The 23,933-nt window shown below is 32.4% G+C and overlaps 2 protein-coding genes across 4 annotated transcripts; both read right to left on the reverse strand.

The window, feature by feature from the left end:
- Nucleotides 1–3,437: 3,437 nt before the first annotated feature.
- On the reverse strand, nt 3,438–11,377 carry LOC107906309 (CLP protease regulatory subunit CLPX2, mitochondrial). 3 transcript variants are annotated; one of them, XM_016833273.2, is made up of 15 exons: nt 10,725–11,377; nt 9,987–10,048; nt 9,708–9,802; nt 9,530–9,609; nt 8,710–8,760; nt 8,148–8,222; nt 7,988–8,065; nt 7,330–7,392; nt 6,486–6,556; nt 6,306–6,405; nt 6,044–6,148; nt 5,467–5,529; nt 5,183–5,305; nt 4,723–4,883; nt 3,438–3,717 (listed from the first exon to the last, which is right to left on the reverse strand). In XM_016833273.2, exons 1-14 carry the CDS (start codon nt 11,214–11,216, stop codon nt 4,734–4,736), a joined length of 1,608 nt encoding a protein of 535 aa, XP_016688762.2. In that variant the 5' UTR covers nt 11,217–11,377; the 3' UTR covers nt 3,438–3,717; nt 4,723–4,733. The 3 variants fall into 3 exon arrangements, 2 of the variants coding, with proteins under 2 accessions (XP_016688762.2, XP_016688763.2); XM_016833274.2 differs by lacking the exon at nt 7,988–8,065; XR_001686702.2 differs by lacking the exon at nt 3,438–3,717 and having other exon boundaries at nt 4,746–4,883; nt 5,183–5,313.
- A 2,844-nt stretch (nt 11,378–14,221) lies between these two features.
- On the reverse strand, nt 14,222–22,597 carry LOC107906311 (elongation factor P). The gene is made up of 11 exons (XM_016833275.2): nt 22,349–22,597; nt 22,064–22,094; nt 21,950–21,963; nt 21,689–21,739; nt 21,323–21,392; nt 21,102–21,168; nt 20,902–20,969; nt 19,384–19,507; nt 17,930–17,969; nt 15,522–15,589; nt 14,222–14,479 (listed from the first exon to the last, which is right to left on the reverse strand). The coding sequence occupies exons 1-11, from the start codon at nt 22,493–22,495 to the stop codon at nt 14,470–14,472; spliced, it is 690 nt and encodes a 229-aa protein (XP_016688764.2). The 5' UTR covers nt 22,496–22,597; the 3' UTR covers nt 14,222–14,469.
- Between the last annotated feature and the right edge of the window lie 1,336 nt (nt 22,598–23,933).

The raw sequence follows: 23,933 nt of genomic DNA on the forward strand, positions 1-23,933 counted from the left end.
TTTTTACTTTGTAATTATTTGGTATTGATGTTTTATTACAGTAATAGATAGCAAATATAGAATATTGATGTGTAAAGGAAATCAAATCATGTTTAGTACTGGAGTTTATAACTCTTTGAAGATGATAAGTGGATCACTTTAAAAACCAGATAAGGGATCATCTAAAGGGATAAATTTACTAAGACAAAGGTGTTTTCTAAGAAGATATTATTAGGTTTTATTTGCAGGATTCATTCAAAAGAAGCACGGTTAATTTTAAGGAATAGAGATTTATTCAGCCCTCCAATTTTATAAAAAAAATATTTTACTCTTCCATTTAATTTTTTTTTATCTTTTTTAACTCTTGAATTTGTATTTTTATCAAATCATTTCAAAATAGATGGAAACGCTGTTAAATTTATTGATGTGACATTTGCGTGATAGTCTACATTATGCCACATTAGCAATTAATTAAATTTTGAAAATTAAATTAAATAATTTTTAATAATTTTATTTTTAAAAATATTTTTTATAGATTTTTTTAAATTTTTTAATTTTAAAAAAATTAATTGCCAACTTGGCATCCACATGACAATTTACGTATATGCCACATCAACAAAGTTAACAAACGTTAACTTTTCTATCTATTTTGGGGTGATTTAAAAAATAACGTAAATTTAAAGACTAAAAGGGAAAAAAATAAAAGACTAAAATAAAATTTTATAAAACTGGAGGTCCAAATAAACCATTATACCTAATTTAAACTATTTGAAGACTGCAAATAAATAGACTTGGAAGAGGTTAATTTTGGTGGGATTCTTTTGGCTACAGATAAGTGAAAACCTTATTAGTGAGTCAACTATGTTATCTCATTAATGCTGGTTTGTAAACATGGATTTTAATTATTACATAAATGACAAGGAAAAAATTGCATATATTATAAATAAATTAGTTTAAATATAATTTATAATATTCTAAAAATATTTTAAAATTTTCAAATTTATTACCAAGTTTGTTTCTATTAAATCCATAGATTTGAGAAATGATCATGAATGTTATATTTTTAAATAATTTATTATTTAATTTACACTATTTTTATGAATTTAAAAAATATCAAGAATATTACATTTCTAAATAATTTACTACTTAATTTATACTGTTTTTGAAATCCAAATATAAATTCTAAAATCATACTTAAAAGTATTTAAAAATAAATAGAAATAAGCTTAATTCAATTAAGTAGAATATTTTTTTATGGAAAAATAAGTAGCATTGAAAGTATAAATACACTCTCAATATATCAAAATTTAAATATAAATGATAATGATAAGTTTGAAACTTGTTAAAAAATAACTTGAATGGATTATCACCAAGTCAATACTTTAAAAAGAAAAGTAAAATAAAATTTAAAGAAGAAGAATAGAGGTTTGAATGCAATATTGCAATGCTTAGTGCTTAGATTAGAGTGCACCCAATCGTAGCAAAAGTTTGAAACCAAAACTAATTGGGCTAAGCACTTTAGTATATATATATTTATTATTATTATTTATTCATTGATAAGTAATAAGCAGTTTGTTTATTCTAATGTATACGGCCACTATACATTAAAAAAGAAAGAGCGGAGTGAAACAAGGAAGATAAGCATTGTTAATTACTCACCTTAAACCTTAAGGTGATGGCTTTTTTAAACAAATGTACTATCATGACTATGACAAAGTAATGACTCATTCGCTAACATGAGATATATTGATAAAACTCTTAAATAATACTTAATTAAGTATATTTAGAGTTTGATTTCGCTACATTTATTGAATATTAAATTATTTTCGGACCGATGAATTTAATTAAATAAAATCATTTACCGCATGTTATATTTGTTTCGATGGTTGACCTCAGTAAACATGGAAGGAAGAGTTTGTTCAATCTGTTCGCTATTGGAATGTATGGTTCCTATCCCGCTATTATAAAGTCTAATAATTGCTTCTGAAGTTGATAAACGGAATGGTGTGTCTATTTGGTTAAATATGCTTTATCATGTGGAATTGGTGAGGAAGTTGGAAGTTGACGCCCCTAACGTTCAGTTGCAATCGCCGTTGGTTCTTATTTTTTGGTTGATGAATGTTCAATAATTTACTTCCTTCCTACGCATACTCATATTTTTCATCGTGGTATTCAGAAATATGTTTTGTGTAGGTTGTCATTAAGATGTCAAAAAATGATTTTCTTTTCCTTTTTTTTTTGGCAGTGTCTCTGATATCTTTTGTAACAATGACTGATGTTTTGACAAACTTAATGCTAGCTTCTTACAGGAAGATTGCTGTGAATTTTGTTTCGCATAGTTACACGAACTCTTTTACAATTTATATTCTCATGGGTAAATTACATCCAAGGTCATTAAATTATTAGTAAATTTATATTTTAATCACTCAACTTTAAAAAATTACAAAATAGTTACTGGACTATTCAAAAATTTGTATTTAAGTTACTGAATTATTCAAAAGTTTTTATTGAAATCACTAAACTATTAACTTTTTTTTTAATATTAACTTTTTTTAAGTCTGGCTAGCAAGGTCTAAGCAACGATTCAACGACCAAAAGTTGGGTCAGTACGTATTGACAAGTAGAAAAACATACCTAAGATTCAAATCAATCTGACGGTTAGTGTTAAAAATCGGATAAGAAAGTTACTTGGATTTTGATTTGTAGATTCGTGAAGTTCAAAGTTATTTCATTACAAAAAATTAAATTGTAGGATAGAAGGGAAAGGAAACTTTCGATTGGTGTAGGCGGTGTGAACGGATAAGGGCATACGACATCAATCTTAACAGTTCAGTAACTTAAATAAAAACTTTAAAATAATATAGTGACAATTCCGTAACTTTTTTGAAGTTAGAATGATGAAAATGTGAAATTTATTAATAGTTTTAACACCGCCTGGAGTGTAGAAAGGTTTGGCACATAAGTTTTTTTACCATGCAAATAGAGATGTTTATCTTTCTTAGGTTATGATCTTGTGCAGGAATTTTCTTGAAGAGTTGACAGCTTCTTCCCAACTATATGTTAGCTGGCGCTGTTTCCACGGCAACAAGGCGGTACAAGCCTCAGTCGGGTATAGTGAAATTAAATTTTGATGTGGGCGTTGATTGGTTGACCAGGAAAAAGCTGGTTTTGGGGGCAATGGGGGGACAGCTCACTATTTAACTAGTGATAAGAATATTTCTACTTGGTGGCATCATCCACTGATTTGTGAAGGATGAGAATAATTTTACTTGGTGACGATCCACCGATTTGTATAGTCAATGGAATTGAAAGGGCAAATTGTTTAATGAATGATCTACAGAATCACTTCTTTTACCAAGGCATTCTTTTTACATAAAATTTTTACTGACAAGCGTGATTACAGAGTATATTCGTTTTCTAGATTCCTATTCAGTCAGTAGTGAAAGAATCTGCACACATAAAAAACAAGTACCAATAAATTTTATTATTATTGGGTACTAAAAGAGTTTGAGACCACTGGCTCAAGACCTAAAATTTCTAACTTGACATTCCAGCTTTAGCACTTCGATCTAAGCCTAGGTATATTTACACATTTTTTTACTACAAAAGTGTTCACAAATTCAGGACATCACTGTTGTGTTGAATGAACCCCCAACTTTTCCAACAACTTGGGTCTCTTCTTCTTCCTCTCTTTTCTCCCATAACATCACCTACCAACCGACCTCATCTTCAAGCAGTCTGTCACACCATTTCAAAATGTAAAAGCAAACATTAGATGTTTCATATCAAGAAATCTTCCTTGAAAGTAAGCCTTTATTATTATTAAATAAAACTACAGCATAGGCACAACTCTATTACTGCTTTAGAGCATACTATGATTTCTATTTCCTCCTCTTCCTTCAGTCTTTTTCAAGCATAACTGTTTCAGTTAATGCAGCTTAAAAACCTTCAGCTTAACAAATTGACTTACACAAGACAAACACAATTCTAACAGGCTTCACTGACACGCTGTTAAAGCATGCTAGAGTCCATAACCCATGCATGGTGTGTGTAATTCTTGGATACCCTGGACCTATCCAGTCTCTAAGGCTACTATTTAGGAGCAATTTTTTAAGATTTTTGCTGGAACTTTGAATTTTCACTCAGTTGGAAAGAAACTGAAAAAAGCAAATATGAGTTTCCATCCACAATAACAAAAACCAATCTTTCAAATTGAAAAGATTACCAGAGAGAAAATGAAAAAGATGAAAGATGTGAGTTCACTTAATGCAAATTTAGAAGATATGCCATCCTTCTCTTAATCGCTGTTTCTTTTCACTTACAAAATATATGCCAATAAACTAACGTTAATTTTATTGTCTTCTTTTCAATTGCGAATGTGTACTCAAGAAGTTCAAAGTGACCTAGGACCAGAGGTAGTGTCAACACCGGCATACTTTAAGTAGGATGCATGATTCCCACTAGTTTCAATACAAGATTCTCAACGCTCAAGGGACATCATATCATGCCTATACATACCCTGCACTTCTGTTAAATGAGAAATCCTGACAGGTTTTAATTTCTGAAATTTGCCTTTCTATTTCATATGCTCTATCTGTTCTTTTCTTGCTTGTGGTCTGCTTTTCTAATAGGAATCCTTCCAAATGTTTCAACACCATCATAGATTTTTAAGGACAAGGCAAACAATCATAAAAAGATGTTCTGAGGCTAGAATCAACCAGGAAGAGGTGCACCAGAACTTACCACTAAATCCTTCAATGTTTTTCTTTGGCAAGAAACCGATCCATTTCATCTTCAGCATAAAGAATTTTAGCCCCACATCCTCTTTCATCCACTGACCCAAGAGCTTCTTCATCGACCAAAACCGCATTCACCCTGTGAGATTCCATCTTGGTGTTTGGAATCTGTCCAAAATGCAAGAAATATACCAGGGTATAGAATAAATAGCTTTCTTAAAAAATGTCACTTCTAGAAACGAAAAGGTAAATATCAATTATCTGCAACTAAAAACTATGTTTTTATGAGGAATATAATATTAAGCTCACGAGCAGATATCCTACTTTTCTGGTGAAAGAAAAGAGAGCCCATAGTACTGTATACTGGCTTTAGGAAAAAACCAGCATAGAAAAAGCACCAACCAGAACTAGTTTGCAATCATGTTACAAAGACAAAGAAACTTCAAGAAACCATTTTCTGTATATACCTCAAACATAGCTTCTGTAAGAATGCTTTCCAGTATGGCTCTTAAACCTCGAGCACCAGTATTCTTAGCCATTGCCTTCTTTGAAATCAATCTCAATGCAGTTTCAGTAAAATATAATTTGACCTGAAAAGCTAAACCGAAACAAGTAGTATATGGTACAACAAATGAAATGCTTGAATCATTTCTTGGAAGACCTAAAAAACCAACAGAAAAGAGAGAAAAGGGTGGACAGAAAAGGGTAGAAGAGTTTCTTGACCAACAGTAGAAAATGATAGAAAGCTTACGCCATTCATGTTAAACATTTTCTTGTACTGCTTACCAAGAGCATTCTTTGGTTTCATGAGGACCTGTTAATGAATTAACAGTTTACATTTTGTCAATTATCATAACAGGTATGACTGAAACTGAGAAATCCATCCATGATTCATACAAAGTTTTCTAGATGAGGGAGCCCAATGGAGGTGTCCATGTGGCACCCACTTTTGGCTCCCTCCTCCTTTACCACTTTTGCCCAAAACCCACCATTTTTTACTTTTACATCTAACAGAAAGGAATGAAAGAAGAAGGATAATAGAGGGGTTGGTGGGAAAAATGATGACAGTAAAACATCAGTTGCTGAGAAAGAATGACATAAAAAACAAGGATCAGGAGTAGGACCCTTTTTCCTTTTGGAAGTGTCTTTATAGAACTCTTCATCAAAACAACGAATATCCATCTAGTTTATTTTGAATTTCTAAACATCACTCAACCATTATATAATCTAGCATCTCAGGAAAAGACCCCTCACGGAACAATTTATGCCCAAGGCCCTAGAACAAAATACATGCAGAGCAAAAACAAAAAAAGAAGGAAAGAACGAACCTCAACAAGTTGGTCCTCATCCAAAGCTGACAAGCCAACTAAAATAGGAAAGCGGCCAATAAATTCAGGAATCAATCCATATGCAATAAGATCATCACTTTCAACCTGCAGGTTCATAATTAAGCATGAGGCTTTCCAATATAGTGGACAACAATTTTTAAGAGAAATATAGAATGAAACCAGAATTACACTCCAAGCAAATATGAAAAGGCAATGAAAAATATTTAGTTGCCTTCTAGCCATATTGAGTTTTGATTCTCACAGATTCCAACAATGATGATGCAACTGCAGCAGTAATCAAGGGACTCGTCCTCATATTTTCACGGACAGGTGCTCCAAAGCCGATAGAAGAATCTTGCCGCCTGAAAAAAAAAACTACAGCTAGAAGAAAAGTTCAACAGACAATGGGCATGAGTATTAAGACAGTAAATGATAGTGTTACCTTTCTGAAATGGTTTTCTCCAAATCATTAAATGCTCCACCACATATGAAAAGTATATCTTTTGTATCTATCTGCAGCATTATAAGGTTACCATACCAATAAACTCAAGGTGAACTAAAAGAATGAATAATTCCAGACTCTTATTTATATGTTATTCTCTGTGTTCCTCCTAGCAAATAATTACTTTGAAGACGATCCAAGATCATTGCACTATAAATCAAATGATAGGTTATTTAAATAGATGAGATTAGTAGATTGAATGCAGAATGCCTTTCTCCCAGAACATTTAGGGTGTGCTTGGGAATTTTAATTTGGATTACAACTTTTTTTTAAAATATTGTGTTTAAAAACTTACTAAACCGTACATCTTCATTTGGCAAAATCCAATACATGAACAGAAGCAGCAATGTTTACCAAAAACTTCCGAAAATTAGGATGAATTTTGTAAAATTCAACCTATATGAAGATGTAATTTGAAATCAAAAGTTGAGCATTTTAAATTCCTAATTGATTTTACTGATTCAAATTTAACCATTTAAAACTATTTAACAGTATATTGATTTTAAATCCAAAATAAAATTACAACCCACAGATACAAGTTTCATGATGAACCATTAAAAAATATGTTTTTGCAATTTTGTGCCTTGGTTTACAACAAAAGACAAGTCAGTGGAATACTACCGATCAATCAATGGATAAAACTTCCTAGCTTCTTGATACCAGTGTTAGGCGTTCAACCTAAAATCAATTCGTTGATGTATGATAGCTAGCTGATTAGAGTTTATGACAGTTTTCTTATTTAAGTTCAGAAAATGTTCCAAAATTTTGAGGGAGAGAAGTATACCTGAAAGCTATCACCATGAGGATTCCTTCGAGCTCCTTTATCAGGCATGGGAATGTTCACTATCTGCCAACAAAATATTCACCATCTCAGATGGTCAAACTAGGGGACTCTTTTTCTATATATTGGGGATGGAGGAGCATTGCTTGGGTTCGAACCTAAGCCTACATTTCTTACACACATTATTGTTGCCACTAGGCCAAGAAGTAGGGGGCAGAAAGATGTAGCAAAATTTCAACACATTATTTTTAACATAGATAGACGTAGCAAAAAGTATTTGGTAGAGGAAATTAGGTGAATTGCGTCTTTTCAAGTGTTTTGACTTAGATTGAGATCATACTGAGGTAAGGTGAGAGAGAAGTGTAATGTTAGAAGAAAATTCCATAATCAAGAATGAAAGATCAGGGGGGGGATTATTATTTAATGCTTTCATTGATTAAAAAAACTATTGCATATTTGAAGTTTGAATATTAGACTTAAGATAACTTATCATAATTATTTTCAATCAACCTAATAATAAAATAAAATTATACAAAGTATCCATGCATCCATTTCCTTTTCTTTTAACCTTTGTAGTTGTATCCCCATGTCTCAAATTGAGGTAAGCAATAATAAGCAACATGTTTAAGGACCATATCAATTAGAAAAACGATTCACTCACTGTTCCTTCCAGCATTTTTAACAATGCTTGTTGAACACCCTCTCCAGACACATCCCTCCCCATATTCGAACTCTCAGCCTGAAGAAAAAACAATCTAAGCTATCAAAATGGCATACTTAGCATCAATATGCTTGGCTCACATATTAACAATTCAAAATACCTTCTTAGTTATCTTATCAACTTCATCAATATATACAATTCCATGTTGAGCTGCTTCAACATCAAACTTTGCTTCCTATACACCAAGGAAAATAACAAAAAAAATGGCACCACTTGATATAAGATGAGACAGGATATGCAAAGATATAGCAGAAATTCTCAGAAGCTTGAGAACAAAAATACAGTCTCATGCTTCAAGATTACAAAACAGGGGCAATAAAGATAAAGGGCAAGTACATTAATAAGGTAAAATAACTTTTGTTCCATCATAAATTCAATTTTTGAGTTGTAACAACAATTGCTTAACAACAGGGGTACAACATTTCTGTAAGTGATTAGAATATGGTTCCATAGCACACTTCTGTATTAGTTTGTAGGTCGTGCATTCCAGTTTTGTCTAATCTTTTTTTTTTTTTTTGCTGCATGTACATCACCTTCAAATATTTATTATGAAAAATCAGAAATAACAGAAGAAAGCAAAATAGAAAGGAGATGGAAGATAGCAGAGTGCCAAATTTTCTGTGTGAGTATATGAAAACCAGGACATACTACTATAAACATACCACAAGTAGCTTATACAATATTGATTCTACGTCTTCTCCAACATAACCTGCCTGAAGAATAAAAGGCCAAATTGTTAGCATGCTCTAGCTCAGTGGCAGCAAAAACATGTTCCTATCCTTAAAGACATATTACTAAATCAGAAACAAAAACAGCACAGTTTCATTACACTTCAGAGCAGAGGTATAAGCAGTCCAAAAAGATCTATTATCATGCTACCTTTTATGTCAACTTTTATCTCATTGTTTTCCCTTTAGAGTACAAAAGAACAATAAGATAGGAAAACAGTATATTGCATCCCAGTCCTCATTACAATATAGAGAAGCAATTTCACAGCAAGAAAAATATTTTGACCAGTTGTTCATTTTCAATACCTATATGCACACTTCAATAATGCAAGGCTGTCACTGTTGCCCACGTGACCAAGTTGTCTAAACAGTATTGTCAGTTATGCTCTTTGTTGAAGTTAAGAATGGCCTCCAGGACTAACTATTTTTGGAAAAAGTTACCAGGTCATTAACAATATATTTGAAGATGTCCTCTAGGACTATTTCTAGAAAAAGGTACCAGTCATTAACATTTTTCTTTTTGAAACTGCATTAACAAAATATTTGAAACACAGATTGGCTAAATAAGGTATATATCTCTTTCCTAGTTCCTTTATCTAATACGAACAATATGACCCTGAATATGATTTCTAATGTTATTCTTGGAAACACGAATTTGAAAACTTCACTTTAGATTTCAATAGCTGTATAATTTAGAAAGTGAAATGCATACATCACAATATAAGCTAGTGCCTTTCTCTGGGGGTCAACTTGCCTGTGTTAAACTTGTTGCATCGGCAATGACAAACGGTACATTCACAATGCGTGCTAGTGTCTTTGCAAGTAATGTTTTTCCTGTCCTCATAATTAAGGTTTTAAAATTTAAACGAAAAAAAAAACACGAGAATAATCAATAGAAGCAGCAAGAAGTTATTCAGCATATAAGACTGTACCTGAACCAGTGGGACCTATTAACAGTACATTGCTCTTATCCAGCTCAACAAAATCATTGGCAACATGTTCATCATTGTCACCCAATTCAGATGCCCTGGCATTGAGATGCAAGTATTCAGTCTAGGAAGGTAAACCAAATAGACAAGCAATCTGTTATAAAGCATTCATAATTAAGTTAACATAAATCAGACATGAAACTGAAAGAAATTATATAAACCACTAATTGAGGACTCATTGGTTACTGAACTGATTAAACAAGAAGACCAGAAAGCACTAACTCGTTTTTCTCGGAGGAATGGTATATCCTTTTATAGTGGTTGTAAACTGCCACAGATAACACCTGTTAAGATGAGTAGACCTTCAATAAAACAATGAAACTGTGAATGAAAACTGCTGTTGAAAATTTTAACAATGCTAGGGCTTTTTTTTCCAAAAATTCTAAAAGTTCTCATAAAAAAGGTTATAATAATAATTACAGGCCATAAAAGTTTAATAAATGAGTGCAGAAAAGATTTCAACTTGGGAGGAAGTTTAGGGGTACGGCAGGAGGGGAAAAGAAAAAGGTGCTATCTTTTTCCTTGTTAGTGCAGAAATTAAAAGTGTTTGGTTGTGCTGCTTCCATCTCCTTGGGAAATCAATCCTTCCGACAATATGAGGAAAGTGGATGCGAATCAAACATTCAACAAAAGAATAGTTATTTTATTTAGGATTTTAAGATTAACTTTTCCTTTCCTTCCATTATCCATATCTTGTACCAAACATGTGTAGCTAAAAACAAAAATCCCCTTTCTTTCCTTCCCCCCATTGTCCTCCCTTCCATTCTAACAAATACAGAGAAGGAAACCTTGAAAAACCTTTCTAAGACGAATAGGCTTCCTTACCCGCATTCATTGAGTAATCTCTCTTGCGTTGAAGCAAAGTTAAGATGTATTTGTTCAAAATTCAGAACATACTTAACCAGAAAAGTCAAGGAATTCAATTCAAAACAGGCATTGGAAGTAGAAGGAAGGGTTTACCTTCTTTGCCTTTTGTTGGCCGATGACAAATTCATCCAACCTCCCATAAATTTCCTTCGGGGTCGGTAATTCCCTCTCTAACCTCCCCGAAACGTCATCCTTGTCCCCATCACAATCATCATTCAGTTTCCGAATTCCCCCCGGGTCTTTCCTCGAGATCCCCTCCGCATCCCCTTTGATCCTCCCCAACTCCACGAAGCTCCCTTGCAAGGGAACCAGCTTAAAGGGCCGGAAATAGAAGGCCGTTTTACAGTTACGGCAGAGATTGAGAGCCTGGAAAAGGCCTGGCTCCCTAGCGGTGATGGAGAGTGGGCGGTTAGAGAAAAGGACGGGCATCTGATTAGAGCATCGAGGACAGTTCACTTCAGCCCTAATGTGGTCGTACTCCTCCGTGCCGTTCCATTTCTGACGAAAAATCGACCAGGATGAGGTAATCCCAACAGGGGTTTTACGGGAGCGGAGGGAGGTGAGTCTGAAGAGTGATGAAAGCATGGCGTAGGAGGTAGTTGGCTCCGTGGAGAGGTAAAAATACAAGCAGCCGATTAGGAAAAGTACAGAGATAGAGCGATTTGTGCTGTTGTTTGTAGGAAATTTGTTAGGTTTCGGTTTAGAAAGTAGTCCGGTCCTGTCCTGTGAGAATATGAGGCAGCAGTTTAGTGTGGTTCATTTTCCATCTGCTTAAAACGGCACCGTCCATTAGTCACGTCATACATGACCTTGTCTTCCATTACCATACAGTCATTTTTTTGGCTTTATTTTGAATGGTGAAATGCCGTTGCAGCAACGGTCATAAAGTTTGAAAACCTAAACGGCATAGCATCTGCTTCTTCTTGACGCGCCTTTTTCTTGTGAATAAGCATTAAAAAACAGTGCAATTATTTCAGCACCGGCAGATTCAGTCTAGAATAAACGGTGAAAATGTTTAAAGCTGTGAAGAAGCTCAAATTCTGGTCAAGAAAGAAGAGAAAGAGGAAGTCCCTTGCCCCTCAGCCCTCCCATTGCTTTTGCCATTGCTCTCACTCCACCTCCTCCCACTATTATCAATGCAATTACCCACTTCAGCCCTCAGCACCACCGTTACCGCCATGGTTCCAAGCAGAGTTGACCCAAGATGAGTTTCTAACATCAGAGCAGGCTGAGGCTGAGCCATTCCCTGAATTTTCACATCCAACAGATCTGGTTCAAGATATTGAATCAGACCCCATGATTCCAGCAGCAGCATTCCCATCCTATCAGCAGTACATGGTATCGAATCCCGTCTATGGGCCTGTAGTGCAACAGACAGGTAGAAGAGAGAGATCAGGTGGGTACTTTGGATGTATTATTGATATTGGCCTCCGTCTAATCCGATGTTTTTGTCCGTGCGTCCATATCAGAGAAGTTTCACAGAGAATTATGAAAAAGCCCTCAGTTTCCGTATTATCATAATATAGGACATCACAATGAGACCTCCATTTTCCTTTATAGACATATACGTTAGTTTAAGGGGTGTTTCTTCTTCTTCTTGTTATTATATTATTAGTATCAAGTGTTTGTAAGTAGAGATCGATGTTTTCTTCTTCTTTTTGTTTTTCAAGAGTCATTTGTGATCCTGTCTATGCGACTTCTTTTCTTTTTTGGATATGCTTTATATTCATCCAAAGAAACAGCAAAGCTGCTGCAACAGTCATTGCTAGTGATTTAAGTCCGGTGGCAGTTGCTGTGGCCACTACTAATGTGCAAAGATATGGTCTACAGGTAACTCATTTCATTCTATCAGTACTGGTGACAGTCACAAAAAAAAATGGATCGAAATTAAATTGTATATATATATTTATAATTTTTAAAAAATTAAATTAATTTGTAATTTTATCATTACTAATTTAAAATTTTATAAATTATAAAAATTTTAAATTAAAAATTTTCTATTTTAAGAGTGATGTACTAAACTCCGCCACTTATTAGTACGAATTTAGTTTGCAGTTAGTATATAGACTGCCTAGACCCTAGTGAAAACTGCAAATGCTTTTTAAATTTGTATTATGCACAAAGCAATATTAATAGTTTCGACGTATTACAAAGAGGAAATGGAAAAATCAAAAAGAAAGAATCAGTGCTATTATGGTGCCTGATCGATCACCATGGCAGTTTGGATAAAAGACTCTGCATGGGAATCTCCAATTCTTTGTTGCAGAACACGATATAGGATGAGCATTTGTAGTGATTAGTCAAGATAAGTTAGATTTGAATGATTTCTGCAAGACTACATGACTTAAAACCGAAGAAAACATAATTTTGCTGTAAATAAACAAATTATACTGCCATAATCATTTATAATATATAAAAAATTATCAAATACAAAAAAATTTCGAACATTTTATAATATACATTTATAAATTTAATATCAACAAGTGATGGATGTAGTGGTAAAACATATTTTATATAAAATCTATAAAAAATAAACCTAGAATAACATGACATAATTCATATGATGTCTCCAAAATTCGAAAAAAACTCATAAAATTCCAAAACCTAAAAAAATTTGAGAACCTAAACCCTCAAAAAAAACTTGAGAAACTCAACTTGAGAAACTCAAAAAACTAGGTTTATGTTTTTTACATTTCAAGGTTATGTTTTATGGTTTTGAAAATTTTATATCGTTTTGTTCAAGGGTTTTTATGGTTTTTGTTTTAAAATTTTGAGTTTATGATTTATATTTAGGGTTAATGTTTTAGTGTTTCAACTTTCAAGGTTTAGTGTTTATGTTTTAAGATTTTCTTTTAAGATTTATAGTCTAGGTACCCAGTGCTTTTATTCCACGTTCTATGATTTTTAGGGTTTAAAAGGTAAGGTTAGGGCTTATGAATTTTGTTTTATGGTTTAGGATTTAAGATTTTAAGGTTTATAATTTTATTGTTTATATTTGTGTTTGAAGGTTTTATTTTTTCTTTTAAGGTTAATGTTTTAGTGTTTTAATTTTCAAGGTTTAGTGTTCATGTTTTAAGATTTTCTTCTAGGATTTATTGCCTTGATACCCAGTGCTTTTATTTCACGGTTTTAGGATTTATTGTCTTTCACAGTTTTATGACTTTTAGGGTTTAAGAGGTAATCAATTTTATGATTTTTAGGGTTTAAGAGGTAAGATTAGTGCTTATGAATTTTGTTTTATGGTTTAGGATTTAAGATTTTTAGGTTTATAATTTTATTGTTTATATTTGGGTTTTAAGGTTTTATTTTTTTCTTCTAGGGTTTCAAGGCTAGAGTCAGGGTCTTAGGTGCTGATTCAAGGTTTTCTTTCAGGGTTTTGGATTTTCCCTGTCTACTAGGATTTGTGGACCTTATTGGTTGCATATACTATGAAATCAAAACCCACAAAACCTCAATTTGATGGTCTAAACCGAAACCTTACTAGTTTCTTCAGTAATATTTTTATAATATAGCTTTTACATAATATCTTTTTCACGAGTTTGCTATAAAAATAATCCTACAAATAAAAATATTCTTCAAAAATATTTCGATTCACCACCCAAAAAGCCCCCAAGCAACTCCTCTTGAGTTTATTTAACTCTCATAAGTGATACAATTCTCCAAAGATAAAGCGTTTTGCACTCGCTACAACTTTATAGAGGCCAACCAGCATATTTTTGGATCAAAATTAAAAAATTGGAACAAATATGGTTGATAGACTATAACACACCACTAATTTCAAAATCTTCCCTCTTTTTTTTTTCTCTAGATTATTTAACTCCTGTTAAATGTACTACTATTAGTTTGCCCTGAAAAAAGAAACCAAAAACAAAAGAACTGTTAAAAACAGGAAGCAAGCAGATGACTATAATAATATCATCATCCAAATTTAACAAATATTGCAAGAAGTAACTGGATATCGGTTCTTAAGAAATATCTACTATTCGATAGTTATCAATAATTTGCTACATAATAAGCTTTTTCTTAATATTCACTATAGAAAACAAAAGAAAATATAGGAATGGGAAACAAGTGAGGAGGAAAAAAAGGAAAGACCAAACGAATGCTATTTTTCTTTCATTGTGCTTTTGGCATGGAGGATTAAACCCATGAAAGGAGGCCCAAGGAAAAATTGTTAATTTAAGTTGGATGAGTTTCTTTTTTATTTTGGAAAATCAAAGAGGGGAAAGCCAAGGAGCAAATTCACCTATTTTCCTTCCCTCCTACCAAATGGAAGAAAGAATGAAAATGATGTAATTCTTCCATTCCTCTTTCCCTGATGCCAACAAGTGTATGTGTGGAGGCAAGAATATAACTGAACATGGCTGACACTTGTTCAAATTGGTTCAAAGAGTATCAACCATACCGAGTTAAAGCACAAATCATTGCTTCCAATGCAGATTTTTCTACCAGTAACATCTTACATATTTTTTTTGTTTACTCGGTTGAGAATGCTTTGCCCCTTGGCTCTCAATTTTTCCTTCTCTTAAAGGCAAATCAAGCACAAAGGAAAAGAGAAAGAGAGATGCACATAGAAAAACGGTATGTCGTATTCATTTCATCAAGTAAACTAAACTCTAGCATACCCCATTCTTTCAGCTTAAAAGCATTTTAAATCTTTAAAGGAAAAAGCAAGCAAGGGTGCAGCTATATATGGCGCTCAAATGATAAAGAGCCAAACTTTATACCATTCCTGATGCATAAAAACTTAACCATGTGTCACCCTTTCAATAAAAATAGCAAAAAATTCTCTGAAAGCAACCAAATGTCCACACAAGAGTCTAAATATGAAATACCAAAGAAATTACGTAATGTAATTTATTGCAAGACAAATAGAATAGTGAAATTCACCTGCCAAGGTATGAATCATCTTCAGTACTGATAATTATTTCTTCTCCTGTATCAAGATAGGGTGGTACCTGAGGAAGTTGAAATTAAGTCACAACATTCACATTAACTAAAAATATCAAAGGATATCAGAGCACCATAGAATCCATAAGCACAAGCATGAAGAAAGTTTCTAACTACATGCCCTACAACAATTATAATGAACAAATTCAACAAATAAGCAATAATATAGTCCATGGATGAAAGATGGAAATAAGTTAGTTGAGAGATTAAGATATCTAAGACCTTTTTTAGGTGGGATTTTAATCTTTGTATGTATCTTGGCTTTTTTAGATTGTTAGTGTTATTTTGTAGGATCTTAGGATCTTCTCTTTGAAGCCTTGAGAGTTTTAGGGTTATATTTGGTATTTTAAATTTTATTAAGGTTTGAGTCCTGTTATTATTAGTCTTGTACTAACTGCTATTCTTATATGACAAAAACTTCAAAGCTATGTAGGAAACTTAAATTTCAAAATTTTGATTTAGAGTTTATTTGTCATATAAGTTGTGAGAAAGAAATCCATGCATCACGTATAAATTAGTTAGAGATTCAATATGATTATATATTTGAAAGACATAAAAAACATGAACTTCAAATTCAAAAACATATCCACCTATTTCAAACTCACCAGAAAACAACTGTCCAAGAAACCAATGAATTTTTAAAATAATCGTAAATACTACATAGCATATGTTTTCTTATACAATTTATACTATTTCACAAATATAAATCCATATTTAAAATTTAGTGCCCAAAAGCAACTTAAATGTGTTTTTCAAATAAAATTAATTAATATTTTTTGAATATTTCTCAAACCAAAAGTTTGTCACAAATAGTATTTGTTTGAACTTAAATTTAAATGCCACTCCAACTGATAGTCAAAGAATATTTAATTTTCTTGGACTTTATATCAGTGTTTTTGCCTTTTTTAATATCTTTTATTAAGAAATTTAACCATCAAAACCAATATTTCATGTGCATATGCTTTAAGAATAGAATGATAATCATACAACAATAGAAAATTAAGAATAGCATGATAAAGAACATTTCATTTAGATACATATAAAATATGCTGAAGTATCAGCAATAGCAAATTTGAAATGGATGACTAAATTTATGAATTAATGAAATTATTACCTTGTATAGTATAATGATTAATCCACCCATCATAGGAGGGTTCAACTGAAAATAATATTATTTATTCAGGCATCTCAGAGCTAATATTGAAGAGTGTGTTGTCGAGGAATGCCAGAAAACAAAAGTGCCTCAAACCTTTTCGGATGAGGCGCATTTAATCAGGTGCACACCTGAAGCACCTAGGCATGATACAATATTCCTTTAAAAGACACCCCGATTGAATTCTCTTTAATTTCTTTAAATTGTTATTTATTTTTTCATTAGTTGTACCTCACTGGTAAGAAAGGAGATAATACCAAACTCCACCCTTCAATATTTGAGCATTTAACAACTAACATGAAACCATAAGGAAAACATGCATATTGGCCTTAAAAAAAAGGAGAAAATTTTGAATATCTTGTAAGATAAATCGGATTACATTTTAGAGTTTATTATAATTATATAACTTAAGCTTATTTTATTTTTTTATATAGGCACATTCAAAACACGCATATATACATAATATGTCTCACTTTACTCAGGTAAGCAAATTTTTAGTTGCTAGCACCTGGGGTTCAGTGCCTAATGTCACCCTATGCCCTTGACAACACTAAGGAAGACAATGATATATTTGGGTGTATGGTGTTGCAAGGATTTGAGCCCAAGCTCTCATGCATCACAAGCATCTTGCCACTAGGCCAAGAGATTGTTGGCAAAAGACTGAAATATTAGTTTGGAAACTAACGTTCAAGTTCAATTTAACCAAGTCTGTTTGCGCTATATTGGTGTATAGGGGTCAGTTACACATTGTTTAAACTGTAGGTTTGTAAGGTTCAAGTTAGGAACACTCCTTGAGTCCCTATTTTGGGTTTTAGAATTAGGAATAGCTTACCTTGGAAATTGCTTGATGGAGGTTGTTAACTTTACTAGTTTAGTGAAGTTAGCATTAGAAATCTTTGACAAGGATTGTCAAGGTAAAGGACGTAGGTTTAGGAGGGCCGAACCACTATAAATAGCTAGTGATGTCCACTTCTCAACCATTTATTATTTGGTGAACTCTTTCCTTTTTCTTTTTAATTCTTCACAGTTTCATTTTGTTTAAGGTTCAAAGGTTAATGTTTTCTAACTGCCGTTCATCCTCCGTTCATCCTCCTCAAGCAATTTTACTATACTGCAGAATGAAGTGAAATGCCTATGGGTATAATCTTTTAAAAGATTCAAATACACAAAGAAAACAACTCCATGTTTGACTTACTTGAACAGTAACACCATTGTCCAGTAAAGCTTTTTTATACCTGCACCAACGAGAAGGATAAAGACAAAATCTTGAAGTCCAAAAGTCTACAATAGATCTAGCAAGCGGAATTCTTTGACTGAGATTGTTGCCATTTTAACAAAAATTAATATGATGTCAAAATGCAGGGGATTTTCAATTATCACAAACAATCATTTACTAATTTCTTAATGAAGTAAAATGAGGGGAAAAAGAAAAAGATAATTAACAATATTATCATACTCAACCATGAACGAGTCTATGGTTGCAATTTTCAAATGCAAATGCTGTTTGGGTTGAGGAAAAAAATCTTATCTAAATGCCTTTAAGAAAGAGAGAAAAAGACTGTTAGTGCTGCTGTTCAAAAGAAATTGCATAAATCTACAGTGACAACAGCCAATTTAAAGAAAGAATTCACATCAACAGGAAGAAAGTGGATGTGTTTCAATAAGGGAAACTTCGTTGGATACTAAAATCTTTTAAGTGCAAATGAATTTGAAGCTTCGAAGTCCTAAAAGAATTTTGCTCAAAATCAAATTGATTTAAAATTATTCCTAAACTATGAATTCAGTTTTGTCTTAATTCAACTAAACATATATGGTTATCCTAAAAGCAATGCTGCCTAATGGCTAAAATAGTTTTCTTCAGTGAGTCCTGAAACAATGAACAGGCAGAAAGAGGACATCACACCTAGAAAGGAACATAAAGAAAAGTAAACATTTTACTCAAACTTTAACCCAACACATATCAATATCCCCAAGCCCAAACCAACAGTTCGGCAATCTCTATCCATTACCAACTTCTTTAGTTCCATTGTGGCAGCTAGTTGTGTAAAACACGCCCATCATAAGCAACCACATTCATCACACACATTTACATTTTTATATATATGGATATCCAGTATCCACAGGAATCTAAGCCTACACAAAGATAGGCAATTACATGGAGTCTGAGGTTCTAAGCACTGGGGTGTCCTGAAGGGGATACATCCTTTAAAATGGTACTCCATTTTTCACCATATAAAAAACAGAACTTATTTGTCCAAAGTTCAAAACTAAAATTGACTTCCCAACTAATAGAAGAGTAATAGGGACCAACAAACAACTTAAGCCAAATTAATTTAAGTTGAAGGAAAAATAAGGCTCGTATATATGTATTTTCGCATAAGATGTAAGTAAAATATACTTCCACTGGTCCTTTATAATACATGCAGACAAGATAATTAATGTAAATATAGCTAGCGCTATTGATTGGATATTTAGTGTAACATGTTCAGCAGCATGCCAAGTAGATGTCTATAATAACTGAAATAAGTTGACGCAATAATAACAAAGCATTGCTTGTCAGAGGATGTAGGAATAAGCAGGTTAACAAAATGACAGATATTATTGTATTAATATTGCTAAAAACAAATGAGAATTAATTGGAAAACATACCTAGGGGTGGCTGAAACCCCTTTCATTGGGGTTTGTGTTTCCTTAATAGTACATGTCACACGCTTTGGAACTGATGCAGTCAAAGGCCTTCCATCATATAACTGTAGTGTAACTTTCATTTCCTCTGTCATGAATGAAACAACATTCAGTGAGGCAAATACGAGTTCAATCCTGAAATCCACAACCATGCTTAAAGGAAAGAAGCAAAGAAAAATAATAAGGCACTAGCACTTAATGCTTTAAAAAACTGGAGTACACTGGCAACAGCCTCCAAAGGTGTTTAGGATGTATACTAAAACTGGCCCTATTGCCAAAGCCATAATTTGCCCATAGGACCAATACCTATTGGCGAGAAGCTAAGCTGTGGGAGTTTGTGTAACATTCTGGTTTCTTCTCCTTTTTCTTTTTTTCTTTTTACTTGTTGTTTTTCAGTACATAGACTTATTGTTTCTTTAATTCGTCATTTTTTTCCTTTCGTTTTCTTGTCAATCATACTTTTATAATTTTTTGGTTTGATGGAAACTTCAGTTTTTACTATGCTCTTGGTTTGTGATTCCCTTATTTTGTTGCATTTGGTTTTTTTTTTTTTTCGTTATCAATTTGCCAATAGAGTATTTGTTAAAATCCTAAGAGACCAAGATTTTTTTTTTCTTTTAGCACTTGCACCAGGAATCATTATAAATCAGTTATCTCTGTATTCTTCCAATCAAGGTATAGCTTAATATCAGAAATTTTCAAGTACTATCTCTCTGTGATTGTGTGATGTAATAAATCTCAGCCATGACTCCATAAGGAATTCTTTTTTTGTTCTTTTTAATATGGACTCTATAAGGATATCTATGTCTGAAACTTAAGGATCCTTTTTTTTTTTACCCTTTCTCTTATTTAGTTTTTCCTTTCTTCCTTGAGTATTCATATCTGAAAGCAGCCATGAACTTAACCTCCTAGTCCTAAATGTCCTACATTAGAAATATAGTAGAAAACATATATGATATGCATAGAGGTAAGAAGGAAGGCAAAGATAGTGATACATCAACAATAAAGATATGATGAAACTAATAGATTAATAGTTCATTACTATTTTTTAATAAAACCATATAAATACATACAAGCACAATAAGACTACTGCAATATCCATTTATTACAACTAATTGCAGGATCATTCTCTCCAAATGATTGCCTTTCCTAAGAAGAGAAGACAGGCTTTTGTCTGGGGATGTAATTTGATAAAAGCCACTTGCAATAAAAATAACTGCTACATGGCTCTGAACTAGAAGTGACATTCACTAGTAGATTACAATTGGGAAAAGAAGTTAAAATGGTGGTAGATCACATTCAAGTTTTAATGGCATAGCAAGATCTTAATGATGACGAAGATGAGTGCAAGGATAATTAGTGACTGTAGTAATGGAAGTGTCAACTCCATAACAGAAAACAAAGGTATTAGTTATAAAAGGAGAACTAAAATTACTTCCAGCAGACCAAGTACACAACAAGTCCAGTCTTAATTTTATCAACCTTTTAGGTAAGCAGCAGACTTGCCGAATAAGTCCAATGGTACTTGCAGTTGGTCAAATGTCTCAGGCCTGCAAAACAATATAAAAGGAATATAACTCATTGATCTCGTAGCAGAATCTTTCCATCACTTTAAATTCTTTAAATGCAAAATATTTTATGCAAGTCTTAAGAAGATGACGGTGAAAACAAATCAAACTCACTCAATCAGAAATGCAGTGTTTTTCTCTGTATACAAACACGTGAAAGACTTCTCCTCAACAAATACTCCTGCAAAAAATAATGAGACATTAATCTAATACAGACAAATAATGACCTTAAGTCATATCTGATGTTCAAGCTCAATGCAATACCATAACCATAGCCACCAAATACTTAAACTTAAGCAAACTGGGTAAAGAAGTCAACAAGTTAAGATGCATACTTTCAACAGGCTCCTCAGGGCCGAAGCGTAAACTTACTTTGTTTCCATTGTCAACATCACGAAGCTCTACCTGTAGTTTTTTTTTTTGGGGGGGGGGAACAAAAAACAAAACAAAAAGGAGAAATTAACAGTATGAATCTATAGAAAATAATCAAACAAAAGTTTTATATATGTTTTGTCAATTTCTTCCACTTTCTCCCTTCATTATATATGTTTTGTCACTATTATAGGGTAACTGCGATTTCTGAAGATAGTTGGAAAAACCTAATATTCTGACAAGTACCCAATGACTGAAAAAATCATATGACTAAACAAACTAACCTGCACTTTTGGCATTAAAAAAAAAAAAAAACACCTCAAGCTAACCTGCATCAATGCACCTCCTCTACCTCGCTGCTTATGCTCTGATTCTACAATCTACAAACAAGTTATGTAAGAAATGTTAAACTACAGCACTATGGGTAACCTAAAAGCGAATATTTAAGCAACAACCAAGAAATAGCCATTATTACGCCTCTAGACAATAGAGTAGGTCCAAGTTTCAAATCCCCTTTCCCCCTTGGACTTCCTCTAATGGAATAAAACATAGAAAACCTATCTTTAAGGGCACAGAATGCAAACAAGTACCTGGTAGACTCGTCCTGAGGAATTCGTAGAATGAAAACAGCATCAGTTAGTATATTAATTCAAGGGGAAAAATAAGATAATAACTAAATTTTGGTCTATGAGTTAAAAGCTAACCTGATTTTTCAATTACATTCCCAGGCCTTAGCTGCAGTACAATTAGGAGTGATCACCATCCACAAAGAAAAAGCTTTTTAATTAACAAAATCAATAGACAAAATTGAAAAGAAAAATAAAAGCAACAAATTCCACTTCTTCCAAATAAAAGAATCGTGAAGCGAAAGTGAATAGAACATGTTAAGCAGCAGTGGAGAAAGCGAAAAAGAGAAGTCCGAAGAGTGGAGCGTAAAGATGAAAATGGAGATCTAATTGAAGTTCACGAAAAGGGTAAAAGTAGTTTACATGAATGGCATTGACTTTGACGCCGCGATGTTGAGAGGCGGACCACCATGGAGAGCTGCTAAGCAGAGAATGAGTAGAAGCATTCAAATTTAAGATGGTGGATAGAGATGGATAAAGTCGCTTAGCAAGTTGAACTCCCTTCTTCATCGTAACCGCCTGTTCCAGCTGCTTGGGCTTCTATGATTTTGCATAGCTACAGGTTTCTTATACTTTTATTTATTCAGGGTTTCGCAGTTTCACTTGCTGTCGTCCAACTAGTGACTGCAGTACTATGTATGCAGGGGCATTTAGTCGGGTTAAATTCGAGTGGGCTTATGTACGACATTAACCCAATCCTTGTTTTGGGCTTAAAATTTTGACTAAGGCCTATCAAATGGTCAATTTAAGTTTATTTTAAATGTGTTGGTGTTATTTTTTAGATTTTAAAATATTTATATATTTTATTTAATATTTAATAAATTTATATAGTTTTTAATTTATTAAGATTTTATATATAAGTATCTTGATCTTTGTTTGATAGTTATTATATAACATAAAAAAGAAATTAATTTTTAACATAAAATAAATATTTAAAAAATATATCATACTATAGATTTTTATACATAATGTAGTCATAAATATTTTCATCTTTGAAACAATTTTGTTTATATCAATATCAATAACAATATTAACAAAAAAATATAGTGTAATATACAATTATTAATTTAGAAACATTTAAATTGAATTAATGAAAAATTTAATCGTTATGTATAAAAAAAAAAAAGAAAGAAAAGAAAAGCAACTATTGACATTCACGTTATAATTAGTTTGTAATGTATGTGGTGAAAAACATATATAAGTAAGTTGGTTCGAAGTATTAAAATGAAATCATTTGTAAGTAAATAAAAGTCTTGATTTGTATTTTATCTTAAGCGATGAAAATGGAGTAATTTATAATTAAATAAAACGTTTTGGGTAAAAATGTAAAAGTTTTTATTTGTATTAAAATGAAGTCGTAGCTGCTTTTTATATATTTAATAAAATTTTTGAAAAGCTTTAAACATGCAAAAGGTTTTTTTTTTTTTTACTCTTTTGGAATTTAAATTTTAGTCTCTACATTTTTTTTGAGATATTATGTCTTTGTACTTTTTTATTTAAACATATTGGTCCCTTTATTATTTAAGTGGACTGAATAGGCCAGTTAGACCGATTAAACCAATAACTGGTTGGAGTAGCAATATGGCGAGAGGTAAAAAATCAGTTAACTTACGAATTGACTAGTTGAACAGAGCAAAAAAATCAATTAAATTGATTTCTGAGCTAGTCTGATCAATTGTTTTATGAATCATTTTGGTCCCACAAGTTTGAAGCAAAAAAAATTATTAAAAAAAATTTATAAAACTCTATTCAACTACTGATTCAATTGACTTTTTAGCCTGGTCGTTTGCGACTAACCAATTTTTAAAAATTTTTAACTCTCAACATTTATAGTTTTCAATCAATTTGATTGGTAGGCTTTAAAAAGTATTGCAATTTTATAAAATGTTTTTTCATATTTTAAACAAAACACTTAAAAACTACGAAAATGATAAAATAAAAAATATTT

The sequence above is a fragment of the Gossypium hirsutum genome, chromosome D05 (assembly GCF_007990345.1).
Source record: "Gossypium hirsutum isolate 1008001.06 chromosome D05, Gossypium_hirsutum_v2.1, whole genome shotgun sequence".
Lineage (NCBI taxonomy): Eukaryota > Viridiplantae > Streptophyta > Magnoliopsida > Malvales > Malvaceae > Gossypium > Gossypium hirsutum.

Excerpts from the sequence above, each read along its gene's own strand:
- LOC107906311 (XM_016833275.2), bottom strand. The coding sequence starts at position 22,495 with ATGAAGAAGGGAGTTCAACTTGCTAAGCGACTTTATCCATCTCTATCC. Across the intron at positions 22,095-22,348 it reads TCAAAGTCAATGCCATTCAT|CTAAGGCCTGGGAATGTAAT; the intron begins GTAAACTACTTT and ends ATTGTACTGCAG. Across the intron at positions 19,508-20,901 it reads GTCTGCTGCTTACCTAAAAG|AGGAAATGAAAGTTACACTA; the intron begins GTTGATAAAATT and ends CATTCATGACAG.
- LOC107906309 (XM_016833273.2), bottom strand. The coding sequence starts at position 11,216 with ATGCTTTCATCACTCTTCAGACTCACCTCCCTCCGCTCCCGTAAAACC. Across the intron at positions 6,406-6,485 it reads GAGAAAACCATTTCAGAAAG|GCGGCAAGATTCTTCTATCG; the intron begins GTAACACTATCA and ends TTTTTTTTTCAG. Across the intron at positions 4,884-5,182 it reads TTACAGAAGCTATGTTTGAG|ATTCCAAACACCAAGATGGA; the intron begins GTATATACAGAA and ends CATTTTGGACAG.